Source organism: Bos mutus, chromosome 27 (genome assembly GCF_027580195.1).
Source record: "Bos mutus isolate GX-2022 chromosome 27, NWIPB_WYAK_1.1, whole genome shotgun sequence".
Classification (NCBI taxonomy): domain Eukaryota; kingdom Metazoa; phylum Chordata; class Mammalia; order Artiodactyla; family Bovidae; genus Bos; species Bos mutus.
Genome location: NC_091643.1, coordinates 12,338,738 through 12,363,219, shown reverse-complemented (window position 1 = coordinate 12,363,219; position 24,482 = coordinate 12,338,738). Strand labels below are relative to the sequence as shown.

Below are 24,482 nucleotides of genomic sequence, written 5' to 3'. Positions count from 1 at the left end.
GGACTAAGACACCAGATCAGGCCTCAGTATGGTATGTGAAAGTCACTCAGTCATGTCCAACTCTTTGCAACCCCATGGACTATACATGTCCTTGGAATTCTCCAGACCAGAGTACTGGAGTGGGTATTTCCCTTCTCCAGAGGAGCTTCCCAATCCAGGGATTGAACCCAGGTCTCCAGCATTGCAGATTCTTTACCAACTGAGCTACAAGGAAAGCCCAATATATGGTATGCCAGGTGCTCAACAAGGAGATACCAGGCAGAAGCTTCCAGTTTCCTCTCCAGCTGTCGTGTTCCAATTGCACAGACAGTGCTCAATTCTCAATGCTCAATATGAGATAGTCAATGAATGCAAACATTCCCTTCTTCTCTGGGTCTTTTTTACCCCTCTTTGCTGAGGCCAGGCCAATGCTTTATAGATAGATGGGGAGAGAGAGAGTGCTCTGCAGAGAAATGAACTATAGCAATGAATAATCAGCACAGGACTTTTGTAAAGACTAAAGCTTTATTCCAATCAGGGGTCATTTACTTTCAGAAGCTATCTCTCTGAGTCCTTTGTGAAGCAGACAGCCTCATTGATGCTCGAAGTGATGTAATCTATGTTGTAGGAATTGATACAGGTGAAGTTGATCCGACCATTCTTAGGGATATAGATATGCTTTTCACTGATCAGGTATTCCACCTGTTGGGCTGGTGACGACCATAGGGTCTCAGATCCTAGGGTGGTCCCATCCCGCTCCCCTCTAGCCCAGGGTGAATTATGGACAGTAGGAAGTGTCAGTATTTCTGGGGAGCCACAAGGGTCCCAAAGCAGCTCCACTTTCCTCAGGAAAGAATCAAAGTCTGAGGTGAAGCTAGGGACGGGTTACCTGGTCCATGAAGTTTATGCTCAAATACAAGCCCAAATCCAAGGTCAGAAACGAGAGAGCTGTCCCTTCCTAGGTACTTACAGTTGAGTCCAAGATAGCTGTGGGACCCTTTCTGCTCAGTGATGTGATCCCAGGAGCCAGGGGTTCCCAGAAGCCGGAGCTTCTCCTTCACCTTTTCCTTGGTCATCATGACGTTCTCTACAACCCCTTCCAGACTCTGTCTCCTGCCAAGGGAAGGACAGCAAGAAATGGAGAGCATAAGGTCTCCCCAGGCTCTCGACCCTTCATTGCCTTTCCCCTCTTCTCCCTTCAAGAGTAAGCACCCATCTGGGATGGTTATAAACAGGAGGGGGTTTCAGCCCATATTAATGTAAGCAAGGGAAGCAGACTCTCCGGCCAACTTTGCCAGAGAAGCAGGTCCTTGGTGCTTCCTCATCTCCTCTTGCCACCTGAGAGCATTCAAACAATTCAATAATAAGCTGACCTGTGCCCCCAAAGAGCATCCCGTTACCCACTCCCCCAACCTTCAGCATTGCCACTGGGGCTCCTCAGTGAAAGAGGCAACATAGGCAGGAAGGGAAGTAGCCGGGGCATCCTGTGAGTCAGCGGGTCTGTGGGAATGCGGAGCCTCTGCCCACCTGTCCTGCTCCTCTCCCTGCCTTACCATTCTCCCTGCATAGCAGGGTTACAGAGGACAGAGGTGATGATGCGAGCGCCCGTGGTGGGAGGGTTTAGCCACAGGGCCCGCGCAAAGTTCATCAGCTGGGAGAGGACGCGCAGCAGGAGCTGGTTGTTGAGGGCCACCACCACGAGAGTACCCACTCCTTCATCTGCAGCGATGGGACAGACGGCCTGTTTCAGCACCCCCACCGTTCCTGGGCAGTGCCCTCAGTCTCTGCCTCCAGCCTTGCAGAGGGGAGGGCTGGACGACAGGGCCCTCCACCCAGCCACACCAAGAAGGCCCCATCCAGGCCCCAAGAAGTAGGTGCAGGCTCTTCTTGCCAAGAAAAGTAGCTGCAAGTAAGAGTCTTAAAGGTGGAAGGCAGCCCCTCCCTGTGGTCCAGTGGTTAAGAATCCGCCTGCCAATGCAGGGGACACGGGTTCAATTCCTGGTCCAGGAAGATCCCACATGCCACGGAGCAACTAAGCCCCTGCACCACAACTACTGAGCCTGGACTCTAAAGCCCGGGAACCACGACTCCTGAGCCCCTGTGCCCTAGAGTCAGTGCTCTGCAACAAGGGAAACCACCGCAGTGAGAAGCCCGTGTACTGCAACTAGAGAAAGCCCAAGCACAGCAACAGAGACCCAGCACAGCCAAAAATAAACAGATTGCAAAAAGTCTTTTTTTTTTAAGGTGAAAGGGACTTGAAACATCGCTAAGTCCCAGCCCCTCATCTTCCAGTTGAAGAAACAGAAGCCTAAGGGGTATGAGATGATTTACCCAGAGTCAGCTTTAGCAGCTGAGCTGAGACCGTACCACAGACCCTGACGTGTAGCTCAGTACCCTTCCCTCTGCCTCCAAGGTGCCCTGGGGTGCTCCGGGGCTCTGGGCTCTCTCCAGAGGGCAGGAGACGTCAAACGTGTCCTGTGCCCCAGCTGTGGCGCCATCAGGCCCTCCCTGCTCCCCCTGCCCACGACGTACCATAAATGCCAAAATTCTTGGATAGAGACTGGCTGCAGAAAAACTCAAAGCCTTGAGACACAAAGTAGTGTAAGAATCTAGCATCCTCCTCCAGGTCACCAGTGGATAAACCTTGATAGGGAATGTCAAAAAATGGAAATATCTCCTTGCTCTGTCGGATAAAAAGAGAATGAGAAGTGGGAGGGACTCCTGGAGGCATGGGAGGTGCTGAGACGGAGGAGAGCCGGGCGGGAGGTGCACTCACCTTCATCAGGGTCATCAACTGTGTCCACTGACTAGGGGTCAGCTGACAGTTGCCCATACTCCCGATCACAAAGACGCAGCCATGCGGGGCATGCTGCAGGGAAAGACTGTCCTGTCGGTGCCTCCCGGACCACACAGGTCGTGACAGGGGGACGCTGGGAGAAGCCATCCTCCACGTGGGTTCCTACTAAAGGGCTGTGAATCTGAGCCTATAAAGGGTCTTGGATGACCAGAGTCGGGGTAGAGGGGGTGATTAGGAGAAAAGGGAAGCTGTAAACCAGGTCTGGGGAGACACTGCTGAGAGCGGGGGCACCTCTACCTTCACCACATCGAGGAGCATGTTAGGGTCCAAGCACAGATGCGCAGAGTCCCAGAAGGTGTGTTCATAAACTGTAAAGCCCATGTCCTGGAAGATGAGTCCATGAGGTTCTGTGGGAACACAGCACCCCCTGCCACCAGCTGGCATGCGAGAAGTGGAGAGATGGGAGGCAGACACACCAGAGAACGGGGTCCGGGGCAGGGGAGGGGGATGAGTCGCCAAAGGGAGGACAGGAACAGGAAAAGGACAAGGATACCGCAGCCCGGCGACCATTTTTCCCAGGACAGAGTGAGGAGGGAGAGCGGTGAAGACTGCAGGTGGTGGGGTGGGAATCAAAAACGGGGCGGGGCCAGGGGCTGCCACTCACCTTTTTGAGAAGAAACGATGTAAACTATCTGAGAACTCTGACACCAAGATTTGAGGAACTGAGCCCCGAGTTGGAAAGCGCCGCTGTCCCCGACGGTTTGCACACCCCCTGCCTGCCAGCAAAAAAACGTGCCAGTGTCTCCCAACACTGGGGAAGGAGGACCTTGCTCTAGGAGGTCAAGGCCACGTGCTCCCACACGTGCACCTCCACTGACTCATCCATCCGGGTTTACTGAGCCCCTACTGGGTGCCAGACACTGTGGTGGGCACTTGGGATACGTAAGGGAATGGAATGAACCCCCTCCACCCCTTGTGGTGCTCACGTTCATACCAGGCATGGGCAGCCTTTGTCTGCAAAGGACCAAACAGTCACTATTTCATGCTGAAATGGCAACCCACACTCCAGTATTCTTGCCTGGAGAATTCCAGGACAAAGGAGCCTGGTGGGGTACAGTCCATGGGGTCCCAAAGAGTTGGACACAACTGAGCTACGATCACTTGATCGCTCGCTCACTCAGGTCGTATAACTACTCAACGCTGCCCTTAGCACAGAGTGCCACTCTTGACAAGTAAATGATTGTGACCATGTTCCAATAACATTTTTCTGGACACCAAAATTTGAATTTCATGTCATTTTCATGGGTCCCCAAATATCACCCCTCTTTGATTTTTCAACCATTAAAAATCATAAAACCATTAAAAAAAAAAAAAGAGCGATGGTGATATCAGCACCACTTCAGGTTCGGATCATTCCCTTCTTGAAAGAGCTGGCACCGAAGCAGTGGGGGCTGGTGTGGAGACCCCCGGCTTTGGGTCTTGATCCCGGCTCTGTCCTCCAATGCAAGGACTTGGGTCACTCTGAACTTTGCGGGGCCCCTCTAAACTCTTTTCATGTTTGCGATTGTACAATCCCAGACCCCCAGTCTCTACTCCTCGTGTCTCAGTGAGCGAGAGAAGAGCCCTGCTTCTCACCCTGTTCTCCACAATGACTTGGCTGTTCTTTCCAAAGAGGAGGTTCAGGGAAGCCTGGACGAATGATTTCATGCCCATCACCGGCGTGTACTCATAGTTCAGGGAGGGATCTTGGGCAATCTGCATTCGAGTCTTGCGCACCACGGAGGACACCCAGGGTCTGCCTTTGCTGGTCATGCAGACTGTGACGGGAAGGGCAGAGGGGTCTCTGGAGGCCCACCGCGGTGCCTGCAAGCTTGTGGGCTCTGCAGACAGCCCACGAATACTGTCCTGGTTCTCCTGGGGCTTTGGGAAGTTGCCTAGGAAAAGACAACTTTCCTTTTCTTCCCTCAACCCCTTTATAAAAAACAATGTGTTGTTAGTGGGTATGTCTAATTTTCATCTTTTTGGAAAAGACAACAGAAACCTATGCCATTTTAAAGGGCAAAGATGATAGACAATGGGAGAGTTATAGGTTGGGCTTCCCTGGTGGTTCAGACGGTAAAGAATCTGCCTGCAATGCAGGAGACCCAGGTTCGATCCCTGGGTCGGGAAGATCCCCTGGAGAAAGAAATGGCAACTCACTTCAGTATTCTTGCCTGGAGAATCCCACGGGCAGAGGGGCCTGGTGGGCTATAGTCCATGGGGTTGCAAAGAGTCAGACATGACTGAGTGACTAACACTTTCACTTTTCATGTGGGACTGAACAAAGGTGACACTGACTTTCACCGTGGCAAGGGCTGGCTGCATCCCCGAACAGTCTAGGGGCCATTCCTGGTTCAGGAGCAGAGGAGGGAGAAGGGGAGAATGAAGAGGCTGTAGGAAAGGCAGTGTCCTCATAGGCTCGAGCACAGAGCTGGGGGAAAGGATACATGTGTGCTACATTGATTCAGTCGTGTCCAACTTTTTGAGACCCTATGGACAGTAGCCCGCCAGGCTCCTTTGTCCATGGGATGCTCCAAGCAAGAATACTGGAGTGGGTTGCCATGCCCTTCTCCAGGAGATCTTCCCAACGCAAGCATCGAATGAACCCTGGTCACTTACGTCTCCTGCATTGGCAGGTGGGTTCTTTAGCGCCACCTGGGAAGCCCGGGAGAGGATACAGCCCTTATCAAATGCCAGGAACCCGCAGAGAAGGGCAGAGGGCCCAGACCCACCCACGAGGTTTTCTGCTCCTTTCCCCTCTAGGCAATTCTGTTCACAGCAACAGACCTCTCTGTCTAGGGAGGTTTGTGCTCTCTCTACCCCTCTGTGGCAGTGGGAACACTGCCCTCCTAGAGGCGGTCATGGCACCCTGCGTCTCAAACGACGAGGCTTCTACCTTTATAGGCCAGGAACATCTTGTTAGGGTTGTCATCTTGCTTGTAGGTCTTGAGCAAGCTGCCCTCTAGCTTCTGGGCCATGGGCACATCTGTGAACACAGACAGAGTGGGCATCGCTGAGGGAAAATAGAACCAGGACTGTGCTTCTGCTCCTGAGTTTTTCTCCTGAAGGCTCCTGCCTGCAGCCTGCCTCCAAGTCTGGGCCACCCAGATCTGCCTCTTTCCAGAATCTTGGCGGCAACCGGTCACCAGAGCAACAGAACCCCATCACTCACTGTGTCCATGGTGGCCCTCCCCAAGGGCTATGGGAGTATTCCAAGACGCTTGGGAAGGACCCTCTGAGAGACTGGGCTGGAGGAAGTCACAGTGAGGACCTAGAATTCCCAGGCGCATCTCCCTAACTCACTGCCTCCTCTAGTCACCTAATCCACCAATACATTTTTTGGGGGGAGGGGGGCTGCACAGCATGTGGGATCTTAGTTTCCTGACCAGGGATCGAACCAGTGACCCTTGAAGTGGAAGCACAGAATCTTAACCACTGAACTGCTCATCTAAAATAACAGATCAGCCCCTTAGAAGACGTGGAAACACAAGCAGCCATGAGCCCGGACAGGACTTCTTCTGCAGACGTGAAACCTCAGACCCAGCAGTAATGTGAGTCTAGGGATACATTTAAAAAGCTTCTACTTTCATTTTACTCAGGAGTCCAGGTGTTTAAAAGAAAAGAAAAACAACACTGCTTTCTTCCACAATTATTTTCAAGAGTCCTATTTCTAGAAAGAGTGTAATTTGCCATTCCTGCTGTTGTCTTAGTCAGTCACGTCCGACTCTTTGCGACCCAATAGACTGTACCACACCAGGCTCCTCTGTCCATGGGATTCTCCAGGGAAGAATACTGGAGTAGGTTGCCATTTTCTCCTCCAGGGATCTTCCCGACCCAAGGATTGAATCTGAGGCTGCATTGCAGGTGGATTCTTTACCACTGAGTCACCAGGGATGCCCATTAAGACAATCCTATTTCTCTGTTATTTACAGTGAAGTCTTCTACATTTACTAACTCTTTCAATGGTGTCCCAGCAGCAAGTGTAGAAGGCAGAGATCAAGGGCAGAAAGCATTGGCCTCTGTAGGATGTCCTATATATATTCTTTTCTTTCAAATGACTCTGTGATTGTTACAGATGTAGTTGGTGTCTCACCCAGATACCTTTACCAGCCCTGCTGGTGGATAAGGATTTTCTTTCTCATCTACCTTCCAGATTGTTCTTGGCAACAGGACACCACCTGGCAGGTTACACTCCCACAGGCAGCAGCAGCCAATTACTACCTGATCTTGCATACAAAAAGCCAGCCGTGGGACTTCCCTGGCCGTCCAGTGGTTAAGATCTCAAGTTTCCACTTCAGAGAGCACAGGTTAGATCCCTGGTGGGGGAATTAAGATTCCCACATGCCTTGGTGTGGCCAAAAAGATTTAAAGATAACAATAATTTAATTTAAAAAGTCATTCCTCTTGACTTGGGGGATGCACGTGGCTCATTTTGCACTTCAGGGCCCATCCCCCAATCAGGCCATGGCTAGACTTGCCCCAGGGCCCCTTGTGTGGCCCCCTCCTCTTTACAATCCTGCTTCCTTCACTTCCTTGTGGGTTCCTCCTACAGAGCACTCCCTCTGCAAACCACATGCCCCAAATCCTTGTCTCAGCCTGTGTTTCCAGGGAACCTGCCTTGAGACAAATGATTGTGCAAGTTATCCCTATTACTGCAGAAACCTTTGGAAGCATTTATTTTTGGCTATGCTGGGTCTTCATTGCTGTGCTTGGGCTTTCTCGTGTGGCGAGCTGGGCTACTCTCGAGTCGTGGTGCGTGAGCTTCTCATTGCGGTGGCTTCTCCTGTTGCAGAGCACAGGCTCTAGGGCATGCGGGCTTCATTATTTGCATCACAGGGGCCTAGCAGTTGTGGCTCCAGGGCTCTAGAGCACGGGCTCAGTAATTGTGGCACACGGGCTGAGTGGCCTCTTGGCATGTGGAATCTTCCTGGACCAGGGATTGAACCCGTGTCCCCTGCATTGGCAGACAGATTCTTAACCACTGGACCACCCAGGAAGTCCTGTAGAAACCTTTAAAACTTAAATATATATAGAACACAGATGTCTACAAGCAACCTACAACCACAGTTAACCTTTTGGTGTACCCTTTCTGGTTTCTTCTCTAAGATGTTTATATTTTAAGATGATGGATATCAAAAGCACCATGTCATTTTTCATCATACTTTTTTCACTTCACATCTTGGTTGTGAGGATTTAATATCTGTGCCAATGAGAATTTTTTATGCGACAAGAAACAACAACAACAACAAAACCATCCCAAACTAGCATGAACAGGAGAAGGAATTCATTGCCTCTATAAGTGGGCAGGCTCAGGTACATCTGACTTCAAGCATCGTTCAGACCACAGTGTAACGACTCGTCAGGGTTCCAGCTTCATTTCCTGTAGTTCCCTTGGCTCTCCTTTTCTGGAGGCTTCCACTTTGTTCTTGGGGTGACTCTGGGCATGGGAGCAAAAGCGAACGTAGCACTGACGCAAAGGATACACATTTGAACAATTTCCATTGCAGCTCTATTTGCAAATAAGCTAAATGCTGATTACTGAAGGAATGTTTACACTGGAATATCCATATAATAGAATTCTGTGCAGCAGTTAAAGGCAGCCCTACAGATACAAATGTGTAATAATATCCAAGATACATCATTAGGAACAAGGAGGTACACGTGGAGAGCAAAGTAGAGACCACTTCGGGAGAAATAAAAGATCATTTGCATGTATATGCACAGAGAAGCTCTGGAGGGGTGCCAGAAGAAGCAGGTAACTGTGATCACCTCTGGAAAGTGGAACAGGCTGGCCGGTGGACGAGAACAGGAACTAACGCTGACTTGCTTTCCACGGCATCCTACTTCATCCCTTGGAAATGATAGACCACATGCAGATGACTGTTTATTTAGAAAGTGTTTTCAAACAATAGCTGCAGCACTATCCAGAGGAAGAGAGAGCATCTCTCCTCTTGGCTCCTTGCAAGAACCAGTAAGTTTCCCTCCCAGAACCCCCCACCTCCTTTCTCTCGACTGCACCAAGTCAGTCACTGGCCCATCCCTGACCTTATCATGGCCGAGGATGGGACACTCTGGTGAGTGTAACCCAACCACCTAGAGCTGAGGGGTGTGTTCCTCCCTCCCAAACTGCACAGCTAAGAATGGACAGAACTAGGCGAGCATGCTCAGTCGTGTCCAACCCTTTGCAACGCCATGAACTGTAGCCCACCAGATTCCTCTGTCCACGGGATTCTCCAGGCAAGAATACTAGAGTGGATTGCCATTTCTTTTTCCAGGGGATCTTCCTGACTCAGAAATCAAACCCATGCCTAGAAGAGTTCCCTAAAAGAGTTTCCACAAATTGTCAGAAATGAGAGAGGGGAGAAGGGGTGCTGGGAAGGAAGTCAGAGAGTGTTCACAGAATTATCCAAGTCTTAAGAATCACCATCTTGGAAATTCCCTGGCAGTCCAGTGGTTAGGGCTCCAAGCTTTAGGGCCTGGGTTCAATCACTGATCAGGGAACTAAGATCCCATAAGCCACGAGGCATGGCAAAAAAAAAAAAAAAAGCCACTCTCTTTTTATTATTTTTTTAATTATTTATTTATTTGGCCACATCAAGTTTTGGTTGCAGCACACAGGATCTTTAGTTGCTACATGTGGGATCTAGTTCCCTGACCAGGGATGGAACCTGGGCCCCCAGCAGTGGGAGCATAGGGTCTTAGCCAGCTGGACTACACAGAAGTCCCAAGAAGAAATACCATTTTTAATGTTTTTTTTTTAAAGACTATTTATTTTTTGGCTGCATTGAGTCTTAGTTGCAGCATGTGGGATCCTGGGGACTGAACCCTAGACTCCTGGGTTGGGAGCTTGGAGTCTTAACCACTGGACCACAAGGGAAATCCCAAGAAGAGCTGTCATCTTTAACGGCTATTTTTATGTTCGTTGGCCTTGTGCTTCCAAACCTGTCCAACATCCGTATCCCAGCAGAGGCAGTGGGGAAGTCTCCTCTCTGGACTCTCGCAGGCTACAGAGAGTGACAGCCAGCAGGGAGTAACGGAGGTGGTGGTTGGCTTGTGCCTTGAGGCTCTACCCTGAAGGTGATCAGCCAATAACTGGGGACAGAGTGCTCGTGGCCCAAGTTCCATCCCTCACCAGCCCAGGTACAGATGTGGTTACATAAACTAGAATATCCTGTCTTTTCCACAGACCACAGGACCACAGGCCTGTCTTAGTCTTTACCAGCTGTTTCTGGCCATTCCTGGGGTGTTCTCAAGTGACTCGGGGCTCACCCTCACATTCATCCAGTCTTACCCCCTCATTGACACTTGTTTCTTAGCCTGCCATTGGCTCCAGCACTTCCACATTGCACAGGGACTGGCAACCACGCTGACAATCACGCGGTATCAGTGTGGACGCCAAGGGTTCATTCTTCTGAAGCCTCTCAAGCCACAACACCCACCTACCAAAGCAGCCAGCACACGCCTGTCACCCTCAGCGTCCACTGAAAATCCTTCATTCCGTTTTTACCTGCCTCCCCTTTTTGGCCACAGAACCGAGACCCTAACTAGAGCTTCGTGGTGTTTGAATGGAGGAGGGTCTTTGGTCCTAGGCAGCCTGGCTTTCCATCTTACTTCTTCCCCTTAGTACCTACAGGGCCTTCGGTAAGTAATTTAAAATCTCTCCATCTCAGTATATGCATTTTTTTTTTTTTTTAAATTCGGCTCCACTGAATCTTAGTTGCAGAACGTGGGATCTTCGATCTTTGTTGGGGCATGCCAGATCTTTTCGTTGTGGCACATGGGATCCAGTTCCCCGACCAGGGATCAAATCTAGGCCCCTTGCACTGGAAGTCTCAGCCACTGGACCACTAGGGAAGTCCCACGATATTTATTTTTAAATCAGGAAAACAAACATTATAGAATTGCGTGACAGTTATTATGGAAAGGGATTTGTCCCCTGGGCCATCACAAGGAGAGAAGAACTATAAACATAAGACCTAAATGCAAGAATTTCTGATTATAGAGTTTATACTATAGAATTCTTGGGAGGTCTCTTGAAATAAAATGGACATTTGAACAAACTAGGGCTTTGACATTTCCCCCCAGAAAATTGCAGATTCCGGTAACCACACTCACAGAAGCTAGCTGCTAAAGCAGAACAGTCCCCTTTACCAACCCACTCCCTAAGCAATCTTTACTTAGCCACTCTCAGGCTCAGCCAGGGAGATCAAAGGATAAAGGAAATTCCTGATAGGAGGCTGGGGGAAAAGGACACCCTCATTAACTGACCTCAAACACTCACTCTAGTGCCAGGACACTTTATGTCCATGTCCACACAGTTGTGGGGTGTGCTGCTCTGGGACCAGGGACTGCTGTACGTCACTTCCCTTTCCTGCTTTTCTAAATGGGGGCCTTATAGCAGTTTTCCTCCAGGCACGGAACACTGGGTGTACTGAGGAGTGGGTAAATTCATTTTGGGTATGTAAGCTACAGTGTCATACGTAGCTACTTTCAGATGAAGAAAAGGCACCTCACCCGGAGATCCTAAACTCCACATTGGATGTTGGATGTGACCTGAGTTGTTCCCTTTAGGGAGAAGACCATGAGTTTCTTTGATGTAGAAAAACTGCATCATGTGAGGTGAGACCATTCCTGGAATTACATGTTGGAGGAAAAGAACACTGGCTGATGAGCTGCCAAAAGTAAGGTAGTGGTTTTTCACAAAGTTCGCCCAGAAACCCTCTTCCTACTCCTTCCAGTAAGGAACCCCACTCAGCTCCCCAGCCTTGGTTCCCAAATCCTGGGGGCTGCTCTGAGAAGAGGCATGTGACTGAGCCTGGCCTATTGGAGTCCCGTTAGAACTGGCAGAGAAGAGCCTTTTGTTACCCCTCTAGTCACGGAGTTCTCAGAAAATGACCTCAAAGTTTGAACCTACTGGCCCCTGACATGTAGGAAACCCTGACAAATGCTGCCAATCGAATGAAAAGAGAAGCATGTTACTGGCCTCCAGCCTTTCCTTCCTCTCAGTATCAATCTGGATTTCCGGTTGCAAGCGACAGAAACTGACTCTTGACCGAAGCATAAAAGGCGGGTTTATTGAAAGGATATCTGGTAACTCACATGCTGGATGGGGAGGCTGGAGATCTGGGGCCAAACAGACGAACAACAGACAGTGCTCTGACTAATTCCACCCTCACGTCCCTCTGTTGGCCCCGCTGCCCCTGCAGGTCCCAGGACCAGCTCTTGGCCGCCGCCATCTTTCCATCCTAACTTCACAGAGTTCCGGAAGCACAGACCCAGGAGCCTGTTCTGATTGGCTGAGCCCACTCACGTGACCCACTGGCCCCACCCTATTTTCCAGCCAAGGGGTTCAGTTCAGTTCAGTTGCTGAGTCGTGTCAGACTCTGCCACCCCGTGGACTGCAGCACGCCAGGCTTCCCTGTCCATCACCAACTCCCAGAGCTTGCTCAAACTCATGTCCGTCGAGTTGATGATGCCATCCAACCATCTCATGCTCTGTGAGAGAAGCGAAAGTCTGTTGGTTTCAGCTTCATTCCTGAGAGGTGGGCTCTGCCTCCTGCCAGACTGTGAAAGTGGAGACTTCTCTAAACCTTAGAATTGAAGTGAAGTGAACTCGCTCAGTCGTGTGTGACTCTCTGCGACCTCATGGACTGTACAGACCATAGAATTCTCCAGGCCAGATTACTGGAGTGGGTAGCCTTTCCCTTCTCCAGGGGATCTTCCCAACCCAGGGATGGAACCCAAGTCTCCTGCATTGCAGGCTGATTCTTTACCAGCTGAGCCACAAGAGCAGCCCCAAGAAGAGACAACGGTGGCCAAAAAAGACAGAGTGTCACAATTATATCACACTTTCTCCTTTCTCTTTAAATATCCCACCTTCCCCCCTGGTAGTCTCAACTACCGCTCTTACTTCTGTTCACAAGGACAATAAAAGTAATTGCAAGAGGCTCTCACATGTTCCCATCATAGCTACCAATCTCCTTCCATGGGTACCCACCCACAACTTAGCACCGTGCTTGAGCTCACCTCTCCTGAGCCCCTGTTGCCTCCAAGCCTTCCCTTCCTGCCCTGGGTCCCGGGCTCCATGGCCCGTGCTGTTGGGCTTTCTCCGCCCTTTCCTCCATCTCCCCTCTCTATTAGAACATCCTCTGGAGCATACAAACAGGTGCGAAACTTGAATCTTGAACACAAATACTCCCATGACCTCACATACCCTCTCCAGCTCTTACCCCATGTGTCCTGTAGGGTTCAGCCAAGGAAACAGGACTTCTGGGAGTGATGTGGGTGTTACAGGAACTAGAGCTTGCAGGAGTGGAAGAGAATCTGGGGGAGTGAAGGTCCAGAGGGAGCTGGAGAATGAGAATAATTATGCATCAGGCTGCCTGAAGCCCCTGTATGTGAACATCTTAGAATGTACAGGGAAATTCGAGAAACCAGACACATCCAGCTGTGTGGGGGGCTAGAAGAGAGGGTGCATGGAGGGGTCTATGAGAAGATGCTTAACCCCGTGTGGGGCGGCAGCCAAGTGTCTTGTCGTGGGGTTGAGTGCTGCGTCACTCAGCAGGGCATCGGTCTGTGAGCAGAGCTGGACATGAGCGGAGGAGTCTGAAGACAAGTCGGATCCCACCCAGCGCCTCTGCTTCCATATCTCACCCTGAAATCCTTCAGGTATTAGTGAACACTGCTTCATTTCCAGCTCTCAGATCTGAGGCAGGTTCCTCTTTTGGCCAACGCTCACCCGGAATCTAACAAGGATTCTGGGAAACAGGGGTCCCGGATTTAACCAAGGTGACAACAGGGTCATCAACCACACCATGTTCTCTGATCTTCAGTGCCACAGCTGTTGAAGCAGCATGTGTAGTCTGTCTCCTCTTCACTTTCCAAGGTCTGCTGAACCCACTCTGATCAGCACTTCATCACCTCCGTCAAAGCTGACTTTGGGGGCTTCTCTGGTGGCTCAGTGGTAAAGAATCCGCCTGCCAATGCAGAGGACACAGGTTCCATCCCTGATCTGGGAAGATCCCACCTGCCTCGGAGCAACTAAGCCTGTATGCTATAACTGCTGAGCCTGTGCTCTAGAGCCCAGGAACCGCAACTACTGAAGCCCTTCCGCCCTACAGCCCTTGCTCCACAAGAGAAGCCACCAAAAAGAGAAGCAATATGGATGAGCCAGACTCATCACAGCCAGAGGAAAGCCCGCCCAGCACCCAAGACCCAGCACAGCAGAAAATCAATCAATCAATCAAAATTATTTTTAAAAAGCCGCTCTTGTCAAGGTCACACATGACAGATCTCTGTACTGTCTAATCTAAGAGCACGTTCTCAGCACATGCACAGAGAAGGCCCTCCATGTGGGGGAAGGACCAAAGGAGAGAGAGATGCCAGTTGGAATCCGTCCTGACTGAGAGATGCTCACCCACACCAGGACCAAATCTGGAGACGATTGGCCAGAGACAACCCAGAAAATTGCCCCCATACAAGCAACCTAAGCCACTCCTGTGGCAGGTAACTCACTCTGAGTCTGCCCGTATGTTCTTCCACACGTACGCTGCCTCTAATAAATGCTTTTATCTTTTTCACAGTTTTGGTCTCTTTTCTGAACTCTTTCTTCAAAGAAGACAAGAATCGACATTTTTTTTTTCTTCCAGCCTTTCACTGCCAAAATCCATCTATCAAACTTACTGTTGGGCTGCACCCGAAGGCCTGAAAACCCTGTACTTGCCCAGCCTCAAAACCAAAGAAAGAGCCCAGAGTTGGCAAAAGAGACATCAGCAGCGTAACGGATGAGGGACCTTACATGTCTGAAGTGAGGTCCTGGAGCGACACCCCACGGTGTGGGGCAGACAGCGGGTAAGACAAGGTAGCAGTCTTTGCTCCCGGGGTAATAGAGAGATTGCAGTTCCAGGGGGAGCTAACATCAGGTTGGCTTATCAGTTATTGCAGAAACCAGCAGAAGAGCGTGCCCCGCCCCCCACTGGCCCCTTTGATGCACTATCATAGCTGAAATAGTTCTGATCTAGAGATTAGAACTATCGCTATCTGGGGCTGAGGCAGACACATAGGCATTTACTGATGAGGCTCCATGATTAAGAGGGAAGGTCAGTCAAGGGTGAAGTCTACAGGTGAAGCAGGTACTGGTCAAGGAGGGGAAGTACAGAAAGCAAGAGAACAGCCATCTTGGGTGGCCTGACAATACACCTATACATCCAACTTGGCTTCTTTCCTAAACTTTAGACTCGGGAATCCAAATACCTACTTAATATTCCAATAAATCTTGAACAGACTTTTCAAACGTACGGTGTTCAAAAGCTAACTGGTAGTTTCACATCCTCCATTATTTCCCCCCGTTTTAGTAAGTGGCAAGTCCCTTCTCCCAGGTTCTCAGGCCAAAACATCCATCCCAGACTTCTCTCTTTTCCTCTTTCACTCAACACCCAAGTCATCTGCAAACCCTGCAAGTTTTACTTTGTAACATATTTAGAGCCTGTTCACTTTAAGTTTATTATTTAATTTATTGCCGGGAGGGATGGATGTGTGCATGAGCAGAGGATACAGTCTGTGTGAAGGTACAGTGACAAAGTTGAGTTCTTTGGTCAATTTAAGTGTGGTTGTGGGACTTCCATGGCAGTCAGTGGTTCTGACTCTACACTTCCACTGCCAAGAGCCTGGTTCAATCTCTGATTGGGGAACTAAGATCCCAGAAGCTGCGCCCCCCAAAAAAAATTTTTTTTAAGTTCAAAAAAAATTAAATCTGTTTGGAATAAAAGTGTATAGGAGAGGGGAGTGGTATGAAATCAGATTGGGAAGGTAGGCACTTGTCCATCTGATGCTAAGCCCTTGCATTAAGGGGTCTGAATTCTGCCCCAAGCACTTGAAGATCATTGAATGATTTTAAGAAAGGGAATGACACTGTCAGATTTATGTTTTAGAAAAGTCTCTCTGAGGGCTGTGGAGGATGAACTGGAGAGGAGCCAGAACTAGGCAAGAAGGCCACGTGAAGACTATTTTAGTTAATTCGGTTAAGAAGTGATGAAGGCCTGAGATATGGCTGTGGGTACCGGGTAAACTTGCCAGATGTCCTCCATAAAAATACCAGGCACCACACCAACCCTGGAGGGAGATGTTAGTTCTGCAAAATATCTGCTTAATGTAAACAATATCTTATGTATCAGTGCTAATGTCTGCTTACTTGTGTTCAAGTTTTCTACCTTCTTTTATTATTAAGAAACAGATCTTTTTCATTACAACGACTTGCAAGAAATGGTAAAGGAACGCAAAGGCAAAGATTTTTAAAAACATTTCACTCTCTGAGGTCAGATGGGCAATGCCAGAGCAGGTGAAACCAACTAGCCAGCAAGCCTACTGAAGGGATGGGCATGAGGGTGGGTTGGGAAGGAAGAACTAGTTTGCTCTTAAGATGAGTTCTTCCCTCCAGGTGTTTGTTGCAGTGAAAAGGAAAAAGGAGGAATGAGTTTTTCTCTTTCCCTTTCCTGAGGACAAAGAGTATAAAGAGAACAGTGAGCAGGCCTGAACATTCCTAGTTTTTTTTTTTTCCTTTAACTGATCCTAACTGTGAATGTCTGTGACTAAGTTTGCATTTCTGCCCCCTAACTCTGCAGGAGCTACACTTCACACCTATTTTCCTTTGACTCTGTGCTAAATACATCCCCTATCTGATGTTTACCCCAACAACACCCTTCCCCTTGGAGTTACACGCAGAGCCACCCAACTGCCAGCCTCAATTACTGGGTTACTGACGCCAGTTTATGACTGTCTTTGAAACAATGCAAGAGGAAGGAATCAAGATCCTATCGGCTTCGGTCCTCATCACTGACTCCTGACAGCCAGCCCTTGCCTTATAAAAGCCCCTAGAGCTCCTTCTCATGGAGGTGGGGACATAGTTCTTGAGGCTTGACCGCACTGTGTTCCCCTCTCCACCCACTGAGGATAAAAGCCACCTTTCTATTTCCTCCAGTCTCTGTCTCTGTATTTTTCTTTTGGCTTCGGTGGGCAGAGTAGGCCAAGGTTTTGGCCAGCAACATCTTGACAACTGCAGTGATGTTTGCCATCAGCCCCGTGTGTTTCTCTTTCCCCCAAGATGGTCAGAATGTCTCCATTGGGAAAGCAGTTGCCTGTGGTTCTGGGACAGCATTCCAACGTCAATTAGATTCAGACCTGGGCCCAAGGGGAGCCCTCAGGGGAAGGGCTCGAGCACGTGATCCACTGACCGGGAGAGAAAACAGAGACACCGCAGGTGGCGCCCAGCTGATGCAAAGCTCTCCCATTCCCAGCAATCTCTTCTCTGGGAAGAAGTGGCCCATCCGCTCTCCCTCCTGGGAATACCAACAGCATAAGCTGGAAGACTGCATCTAGTTTCTTCCTGAAGAGGCTTTGAGAACTGTGTTCCCTGCGTTACAAAGTGTGTCTCCTCCCTAGTGAAGTCACTTAGTCGTGTCCAACTCTTTGTGACCCCATGGACTGTAGCCCACCTGGCTCCTCTGTCCAAGGGATTTTCCAGGCAAGAATACTGGAGTGGGTTGCCATTTCCTTCTCCAGGGGATCTTCCCAACCCAGGGATCAAACCCAGGTCTTCCGCATTGTAGGCAGATGCTTTACCATCTGAACCACCAGGGAAGCCTAGTCACTGTTCGGCTCCTCCCTAGCAACTCAGAAATGAAAACTGTAGTGAAATGGGTTCTTTAGTTCCTAATTTTCTTAAAAGATGGGGGAGGAGTCACAGAATGACTGGTCATTCTCTTAGGCGTGAAGGATGGAGGCTGGGATGCTCTTCCTGGACCAAGCAGACAAGAGGCTCCCAGAGTCCTTTGGAGAAGAGCAGACCACAGCAGATCTTAGGACCTTCCAGAGCTCAGAGTCCCATTGTATTCTGGTCTCTGATAGGAAATCTTTAAAAACAGGACCAGAACTGGATTCGTTTTTTGTTGTGTAACAAATTACCACAAAGCAGCTCAGAGCAACACACTTCTTTTTCTTTTTTCTTTCTTTTTTTTGAGGGGAGCCACAACTTACCACATGCAGGATCTTAGTTCCCCCCAACTATGGATCAAAACCTTGCCCCTTGCAGTGGAAGCATGAAGTCTTAACAACTGGACTGCTACGGAAGTCCCAGCACACATTTATTATCTCAGTTTCCATGGGTCAGGGATCTGGGTCTCCTGCTCAGGGTCTCAGCAGGCTACAGTGATGGTGTTGGCCAGGGATGCAGTCTTATCTAAGACACAGGGTCCTCTTCCAGGCTCACAGGGAACCCATTTCCTTGTAGCTGTAGAACTCATGGTGGTGGGCTTCCTCGAGGCCAGCAGGAGTGTCTCTCTTCTATCTTTGACCTTATCTTAAAGGGCTCACCTGATTAAGTCAGGCCCACCCAAGATCATCTCCCTTTCTGCGAAGTCAAATGATTAGGGACCTTAATTACATCTTCAAAATCCCTTCCCATCTGCCATATAATATAACATAATCACAACAATCACATCCCATCACCTTTGCCATTTTCTGTTTGTTAGAAGCAAGTTATGCCCCCACCCACATTCACGGGGGAGGGATTATGCAAGGACATGGGTGTTTGGAGGTCATCAGAAGCTTCTGGAGAGAACAGTCCTTCCATGAGAGGTGATTGGGTTGGATGATAATTTCAAAGATCAGAACTCTGTAGAGTTTACAAGGATCTCTCACTTTAATGGGATGAACAGTAACCCCCCTCCCCCAACAAAAGATATGCCACCCAGAACCTCAGAATGCGACCTTATTTGGAAGAAGGGTCTTTGCTGACATAATTAAGGCAAAGATCTTGAGATGAGATCATCCTGGTTTAGAACAGGCCCCAAATCCAAGTCTGATCTGTCTCTTACAAAGTCAGATCTGTGTCTTTAAAAGAGAGAAGGAGAGGCCACACAAGGACACAGGGAAAGTGATATAAGAGGTAGACATCAAAATGATGTATCTGTAAATCAACAAAAGCCAAGAATTGCTGTAGCCCGGGGCCTGGAACAGAGTCTCCTAGGGGGTTCTCTAGAAGGAACTAGCCCTGTCTACTTGATTTCAGATGTCCGGCCTCCAGAACTGTAAGAAAATAAATCTCTGTTGTCTTAAGTGACCATGGTTGTGGTCATATGTTGTGGTCGTCTCGGGAAACGAACACACTCATGGATCATTGTCCCCGTATGAATCAATGTCAAGGAGATGGACTTGGGGGCCACAGGCGTAATACAAACTCAGACTTTATGGAGATGCCAGTTCCCAGAGATCAGAAGTGCCCTAGGGGTGCCAAAGCAAGAGAGCATTGTAAGACAAGCCACATTCATTACAGAAGGTAGGAGATGCCCATTCATTGTTCTATCTTGTAGTCTCCCTTCACTGATGAATGTCTTTGATTCAGATGATGTTTAAAAAAAAAAGGCTAAAACAGCTGCAGCTTAAACAAGATAGAAGTTTATTTCTCTTTAAGAGTTGGTGATGGACAGGGAAGCCTTGCGTGCTACAGTCCATGGGGTTGCAAAGAGTCAGACACGACTGAGTGACTGAACTGAACTGAACTGAAGAGTCCTAAACATAAGCTATGGTTTTTCCTGTGGTCATGTATGGATGTGAGAGTTGGACTGTGAAGAAAGCTGAGTGCCGAAGAATTGATGCTTTTGAACTGTGGTGTTGGAGAAGACTCTTGAGAGTCCCTTGACTGCAAGGAGATCCAACCAGTCCATTCTGAAGGAGATCAGCCCTGGGATTTCTTTGGAAGGAATGATGCTAAAGCTGAAACTCCAGTACTTTGGCCACCTCTTGTGAAGAGTTGACTCACTGGAGAAGACTCTGATGCTGGGAGGGATTGGGGGCAGGAGGAGAAGGGGATGACAGAGGATGAGATGGCTGGATGGCATCACTGATTTGATGGACATGAGTCTCAGTGAACTCTGGGTGTTGGTGATGGACAGGGAGGCCTGGTGTGCTGCGATTCATGGGGTCACAAAGAGTCGGACATGACTGAGTGACTGAACTGAACTGAACTGAAACATAAGCAATTTAGGACTAAAATGGTAACTTCACACTGTGGGACCCACAGGCTCCCCCTGACTGGTTCTTCTGTCATCAGCAATATATGGTTTCCATCTCATGACCCAACACGGCTACTTCAGTCCTTACCATCACACCTGCATTCCAGCCAGTTGGAAAGGCGCAATCAAATGTGGAGGATATACCTTTTCCCTTTAAGACCCAGAAGCTTCACACTTCATTCAACTAGAATTTAGTCACTTAGTCACAGCAGGCTGCAGGGGAAGCTCCAATGTGTTTTTAGGTAGGCCATGTGCCTGGTAAAACTTAGGTGTTCTGTTACTCAAGGAAGGAAAGGAGAATGGACAGCAAATTCTGCCAACAGGAGAAAACAAACACAAGGTCTGACTTGATGAGGCCTGTGATCAGTCGTGTCCGACTCTTTGCAGCCCTGTGGCCTGTAGCCCACCAGGCTCCTCTGTCCATGGGATTCTCCAGGCAACAATACTGGAGTGGGTTGCCATTTCCTCCTCCAGGGGATCTTCCCCACCCAGGGATTGAACCCCTGTCTCTTGCATCTCCTGCACTGGCAGGGAGATTCTTTACCTTTGAGCCACCTGGGAATCTCCTGACTCGATGAATCACCTCTCAAATCTGGGACCCAGAGAAAAGGCTTAGAAGAACCCCACCGCCCTTCATTATAGATGAAATAGCCTGTGAAATGTGGGTTCGAAACAGCAGGAATAAGATGAGCATGCAGAGGCTGGAGTGAGAGTGTTCCTCCTTCCCCATTACACCCTCAGCTGTGGGTTGAATTGTGCCCCCCGAAAAGATATGCTGAAGTCCTAACCCCCAGAACTTGGGCATGTGACCTTATTTGGAGGTAGGGTCTTTGTACATGTAGTCAAGTTAAAATGAAGTCACACAGAATCAAGCTGGACCCCGATCCAATGGCTGGTGTCCTTACAAGAGGAGGGAACTTTGGTCACAGACACTCACAGTGGGAGAAGGCCAGGTGAAGATGGAGGCAGATGTCGCCCTGTGGCAGCTACAAGCAAACAACACCCAGGAAGCTGGAGGCAAAAAGGGGCTTCCCCCAGGGCTTTACCTTAGTCTTGGACCTCTAGCCTCTAGAACTGTGACGATACCTTTCTGTTTGGGATAATTCATTATGGAAGGTTTAACAAACTAAAATACCATCTCCCTCTTCTGGCTCTTTAGGGCCCCGTCCTCATGAAGATACCATAAGGCACTGACACCTGGAAGTGTCCTCGCTCTTAAACCTTCCATCCATCATTTTTTTTTCTTTTTGGCCACGCCACACAGCATGTGAGATCTCAGTTCCTCGTTCAGTTCAGTTCAGTCGCTCAGTCGTGTCTGACTCTTTGCGACCCCATGGACTGCAGCACACTAGGCTTCCCTGTCCATCACCAACTCCTGGAGCTTGCTCAAACTCATGTCCATCGAGTCGGCGATTCCAACCATCTCATCCTCTGTCATTCCTAAACCAGGGATCAAACCTAGGCCCCCTGCAGTGGAAGCTCAGAGTCCTAACCACTGGACAGCCAGGGAAGTCCCTCTCTGTCCTTAAAATTAGCTCATTATAGAGACTTCCCTGGTAGTCCAGTGGCTAAGACTCTGCACTCCCAATGCAGGATTCCCAGGCTTGATCCCTGGTCAGGGAACTAGATCCCATATGCCACAGCTAAGACTCAGTGCAGCCAAATAAGTAAATAAAACTGTTTTTGAAAAAAAAAATTAGATCATTATAAATGCTGCAACCCAAAGATAGGGTGAGCCAAACCATGACCAAACGGTCAGGCACAGGCTAGACCAGGGTCCGAACGTGAAAAGAGGGCCAGAGGGGGAGGTATACAGTGAAATGGGTGTGACACCAGCGGGATCGCTGACACCTGAGGTGGGGGTGAACCTGCAGAAGGAAGACCAGGCAGGACACACGCACAGTGACCAAAGGTCAGTGAGTCCAGGATCTGGGCTGTCGATGGAAGCAGGACCAAACAAGGGCTGCAGCCAGGAGCCCTGGGACTGAAGCCAGGAGCCCTGGGACTAGTCGGAGCCCCACACTCAAACGACACCCCTTACAACTGGAAGGACCCTTTCAGTTTCCAAATCTTTTCACATACAGTCTCTCATCTGAGCTTCAAAACCAGTCTGCAAGAATTGAGTAGAGCAATTATATCATCTCCATTTGATTCACAGGCCAAGAGAGAGGCTAAGTCCCTTGTTCTGTGTGACTGATGGTGAACAGTCAGTGCAAAGAAAGTGAACTTGGGAGTCTGGTAGACTGGGTTAAAAGCAGCACAGCAAGCTCTTTGATTTCTACACAGCTGTATTTTTTCCTTTTTTGTCACTGCAAGGTAACATTTGGAGAGCACCTCTTGCAAGGTTGGTATATTTATTGGTACTCCTAAAAAAGGTCACTTCCATCCTTATTTGTTTTTTCCAGCTCCAAATGCCATGCAATTTATACTGAAAACACAGTATTGCCAAGTAATCTTGGCTACTTACAATTCATCTTGCTAGAGATCAATTGCTTCATTTTATCAAGAAAGTGAAGTTGCTCGGTCATGTCCAGCTCTTTGTGACCCCATGGACTGTAGCCTACCAGGCTCTTCCATCCATGGGATTTTCCAGGCAAGAATACTGGAGTGGGTTGCCATTTCCTTCTCCAAGGGATCTTCTCCACCCAGGGATCAAACCCAGGTCTCCTGCATTATAGGCAGACGCTTGACTGTCTGAGCCACCAGGGAAGTCTCATTTTATCAAAGGACTAGGCTAAACCATTTCCAGTTGAGCTATTTCAAATCCTAAAAGATGATGCTGTTAAAATGCTGCACTCAATATGCCATCAAATTTGGAAAACTCAGCAGTGGTCACAGGACTGGAAAGGGCATTTTTCATTTCAATCCCAAAGAAAGGCAATGCCATAGAATGCTCAAACTACCGCACAATTGCACTCATCTCACTTGCTAGCAAAGTTATGCTCAAAATTCTCCAACTGAGGCTTCAACAGTACATGAACCAAGAACTTTCAGATGTTCAAGTTGGATTTAGAAAAGGCAGAGGAACCAGAGATCAAATTGCCAACATCTGTTGGATCACAGAAAAGCAAGAGAGTTCCAGAAAAACATCTACTTCTACCAAAGCCTTTGACTGTATGGATCAAAACAAACTGTGGAAAATTCTTAAAGAGATGGGAATACCAGACCACCTTACCTGCCTCCTGAGAAATCTGTATGCAGGTCAGGAAGCAACAGTTAGAAATGGACATGGAACAACAGACTGGTTCCAAATTGGGAAAGGAGTACATCAAGGCTGTATATTGTCACCTTGCTTATTTAACTTATATGCAGAGTACACCATGCAAATTGCTGGGCTGGATGAAACACAAGCTGGAATCAAGATTGCCGGAGAGATATCAATAACCTCAGATACGCAGAGACACCACCCTTATGGCAGAAAGCAAAGAGGAACTGAAGAGCTTCTTTTTTTTTTTTTTTAAGAGCTTCTTGATGAAAGTGAAAGAGGAGAGTGAAAAGGCTGGCTTAAAACTCAAAATTCAAAAAACAAAGATCCATCACTTCATGGCAAATAGATGGGGAAACAATGGAAACAGTGAGAGACTTTATTTTCTTGGGCTCCAAAATCACTGCAGACGGTGACTGCAGCCATGAAATTAAAAGGCACTTGCTCCTTGGAAGAAAAGCTATGACCAACCTAGACAGCATATCAAAAAGCAGAGACATTAACTTTGCCGACAAAGGTCCCTGTAGTTGAAGCTATGGTTTTTCCAGTAATCATGTACAGATGTGGGAATTGGACTATAAAGAAAGCTGAGCACAGAAGAACTGATGCTTTTGAACAGTGGTGTTGGAGAAGACTCTTGAGAGTCCCTTGGACTGTAAGGAGATCAAACCAGTCAATCCTAAAGGAAAGCAGTCCTCAATATTCATTGGAAGGACTGATGCTGAAGCTGAAACTCCAATACTTTAGCCACCTGATGCAAAGAACAGACTCATTGGAATAAGACCCTGATGCTGGGAAAGATTGAAGGTGGGAGGAGAAGGGGATGAGGATGAGATGGTTGGATGGCATCACCAACTCGACGGACATGAGTTTGAGCAAGCTCCGGGAGTTGGTGATGCACAGGGAAGCCTGGTATGCTGAAGTTCATAGGGTTGTAAAGAGTCAGACACGACTGAGCAATTCAAGTGAACTGAAACCATATCCATTTATTGAAACTTACTTATTTGGGGCCACACCACGGGCATGCGAGATCTTACTTCCCTGACCAGGGATCCAATCAGGGCCCCCTGCAGTGGAAGTGCGCAGTCTTAACCACCAGACCGCCAGGGAATTCCCCTGACCAAACCGCTTCTAGGGTCGCTTCAAGTTTTTCCAGCTCAGGCCAGCTTGTAAACTCGGTCTACACCTGTTGTACTTCAAACAGCCATCAGGGGGCGCTTCGCACCGCTTATGCCTTGAACGGAGCACAGCCGCTTGCAGAAACGCTGAAGAGGCAAAGCTCTGCCTAGGGCTTCCCAGAGGTTGATAAGAGCCAGCCATCCCAGTCACCTTCATTCCCCTTCTAAAGGCAAGAATGAAGAGAAAAATTTATCCTCCGTTTACTTTATAGAGGCTT

At 48.8% G+C, this 24,482-nt stretch overlaps 1 protein-coding gene across 2 annotated transcripts; it reads right to left on the bottom strand.

The window, feature by feature from the left end:
• Window positions 1–523: 523 nt before the first annotated feature.
• On the bottom strand, window positions 524–12,650 carry GOT1L1 (glutamic-oxaloacetic transaminase 1 like 1). Of its 2 annotated transcripts, XM_070364144.1 has the most exons (10): window positions 11,915–12,650; window positions 5,712–5,801; window positions 4,412–4,593; window positions 3,441–3,552; window positions 3,074–3,183; window positions 2,756–2,848; window positions 2,512–2,662; window positions 1,533–1,698; window positions 950–1,092; window positions 524–689 (listed from the first exon to the last, which is right to left on the bottom strand). In XM_070364144.1, the coding sequence occupies exons 2-10, from the start codon at window positions 5,791–5,793 to the stop codon at window positions 538–540; spliced, it is 1,191 nt and encodes a 396-aa protein (XP_070220245.1). In that variant the 5' UTR covers window positions 5,794–5,801; window positions 11,915–12,650; the 3' UTR covers window positions 524–537. The 2 variants fall into 2 exon arrangements, with proteins under 2 accessions (XP_070220245.1, XP_005906168.1); XM_005906106.3 differs by lacking the exon at window positions 11,915–12,650 and having other exon boundaries at window positions 5,712–5,826.
• Window positions 12,651–24,482: the final 11,832 nt, after the last annotated feature.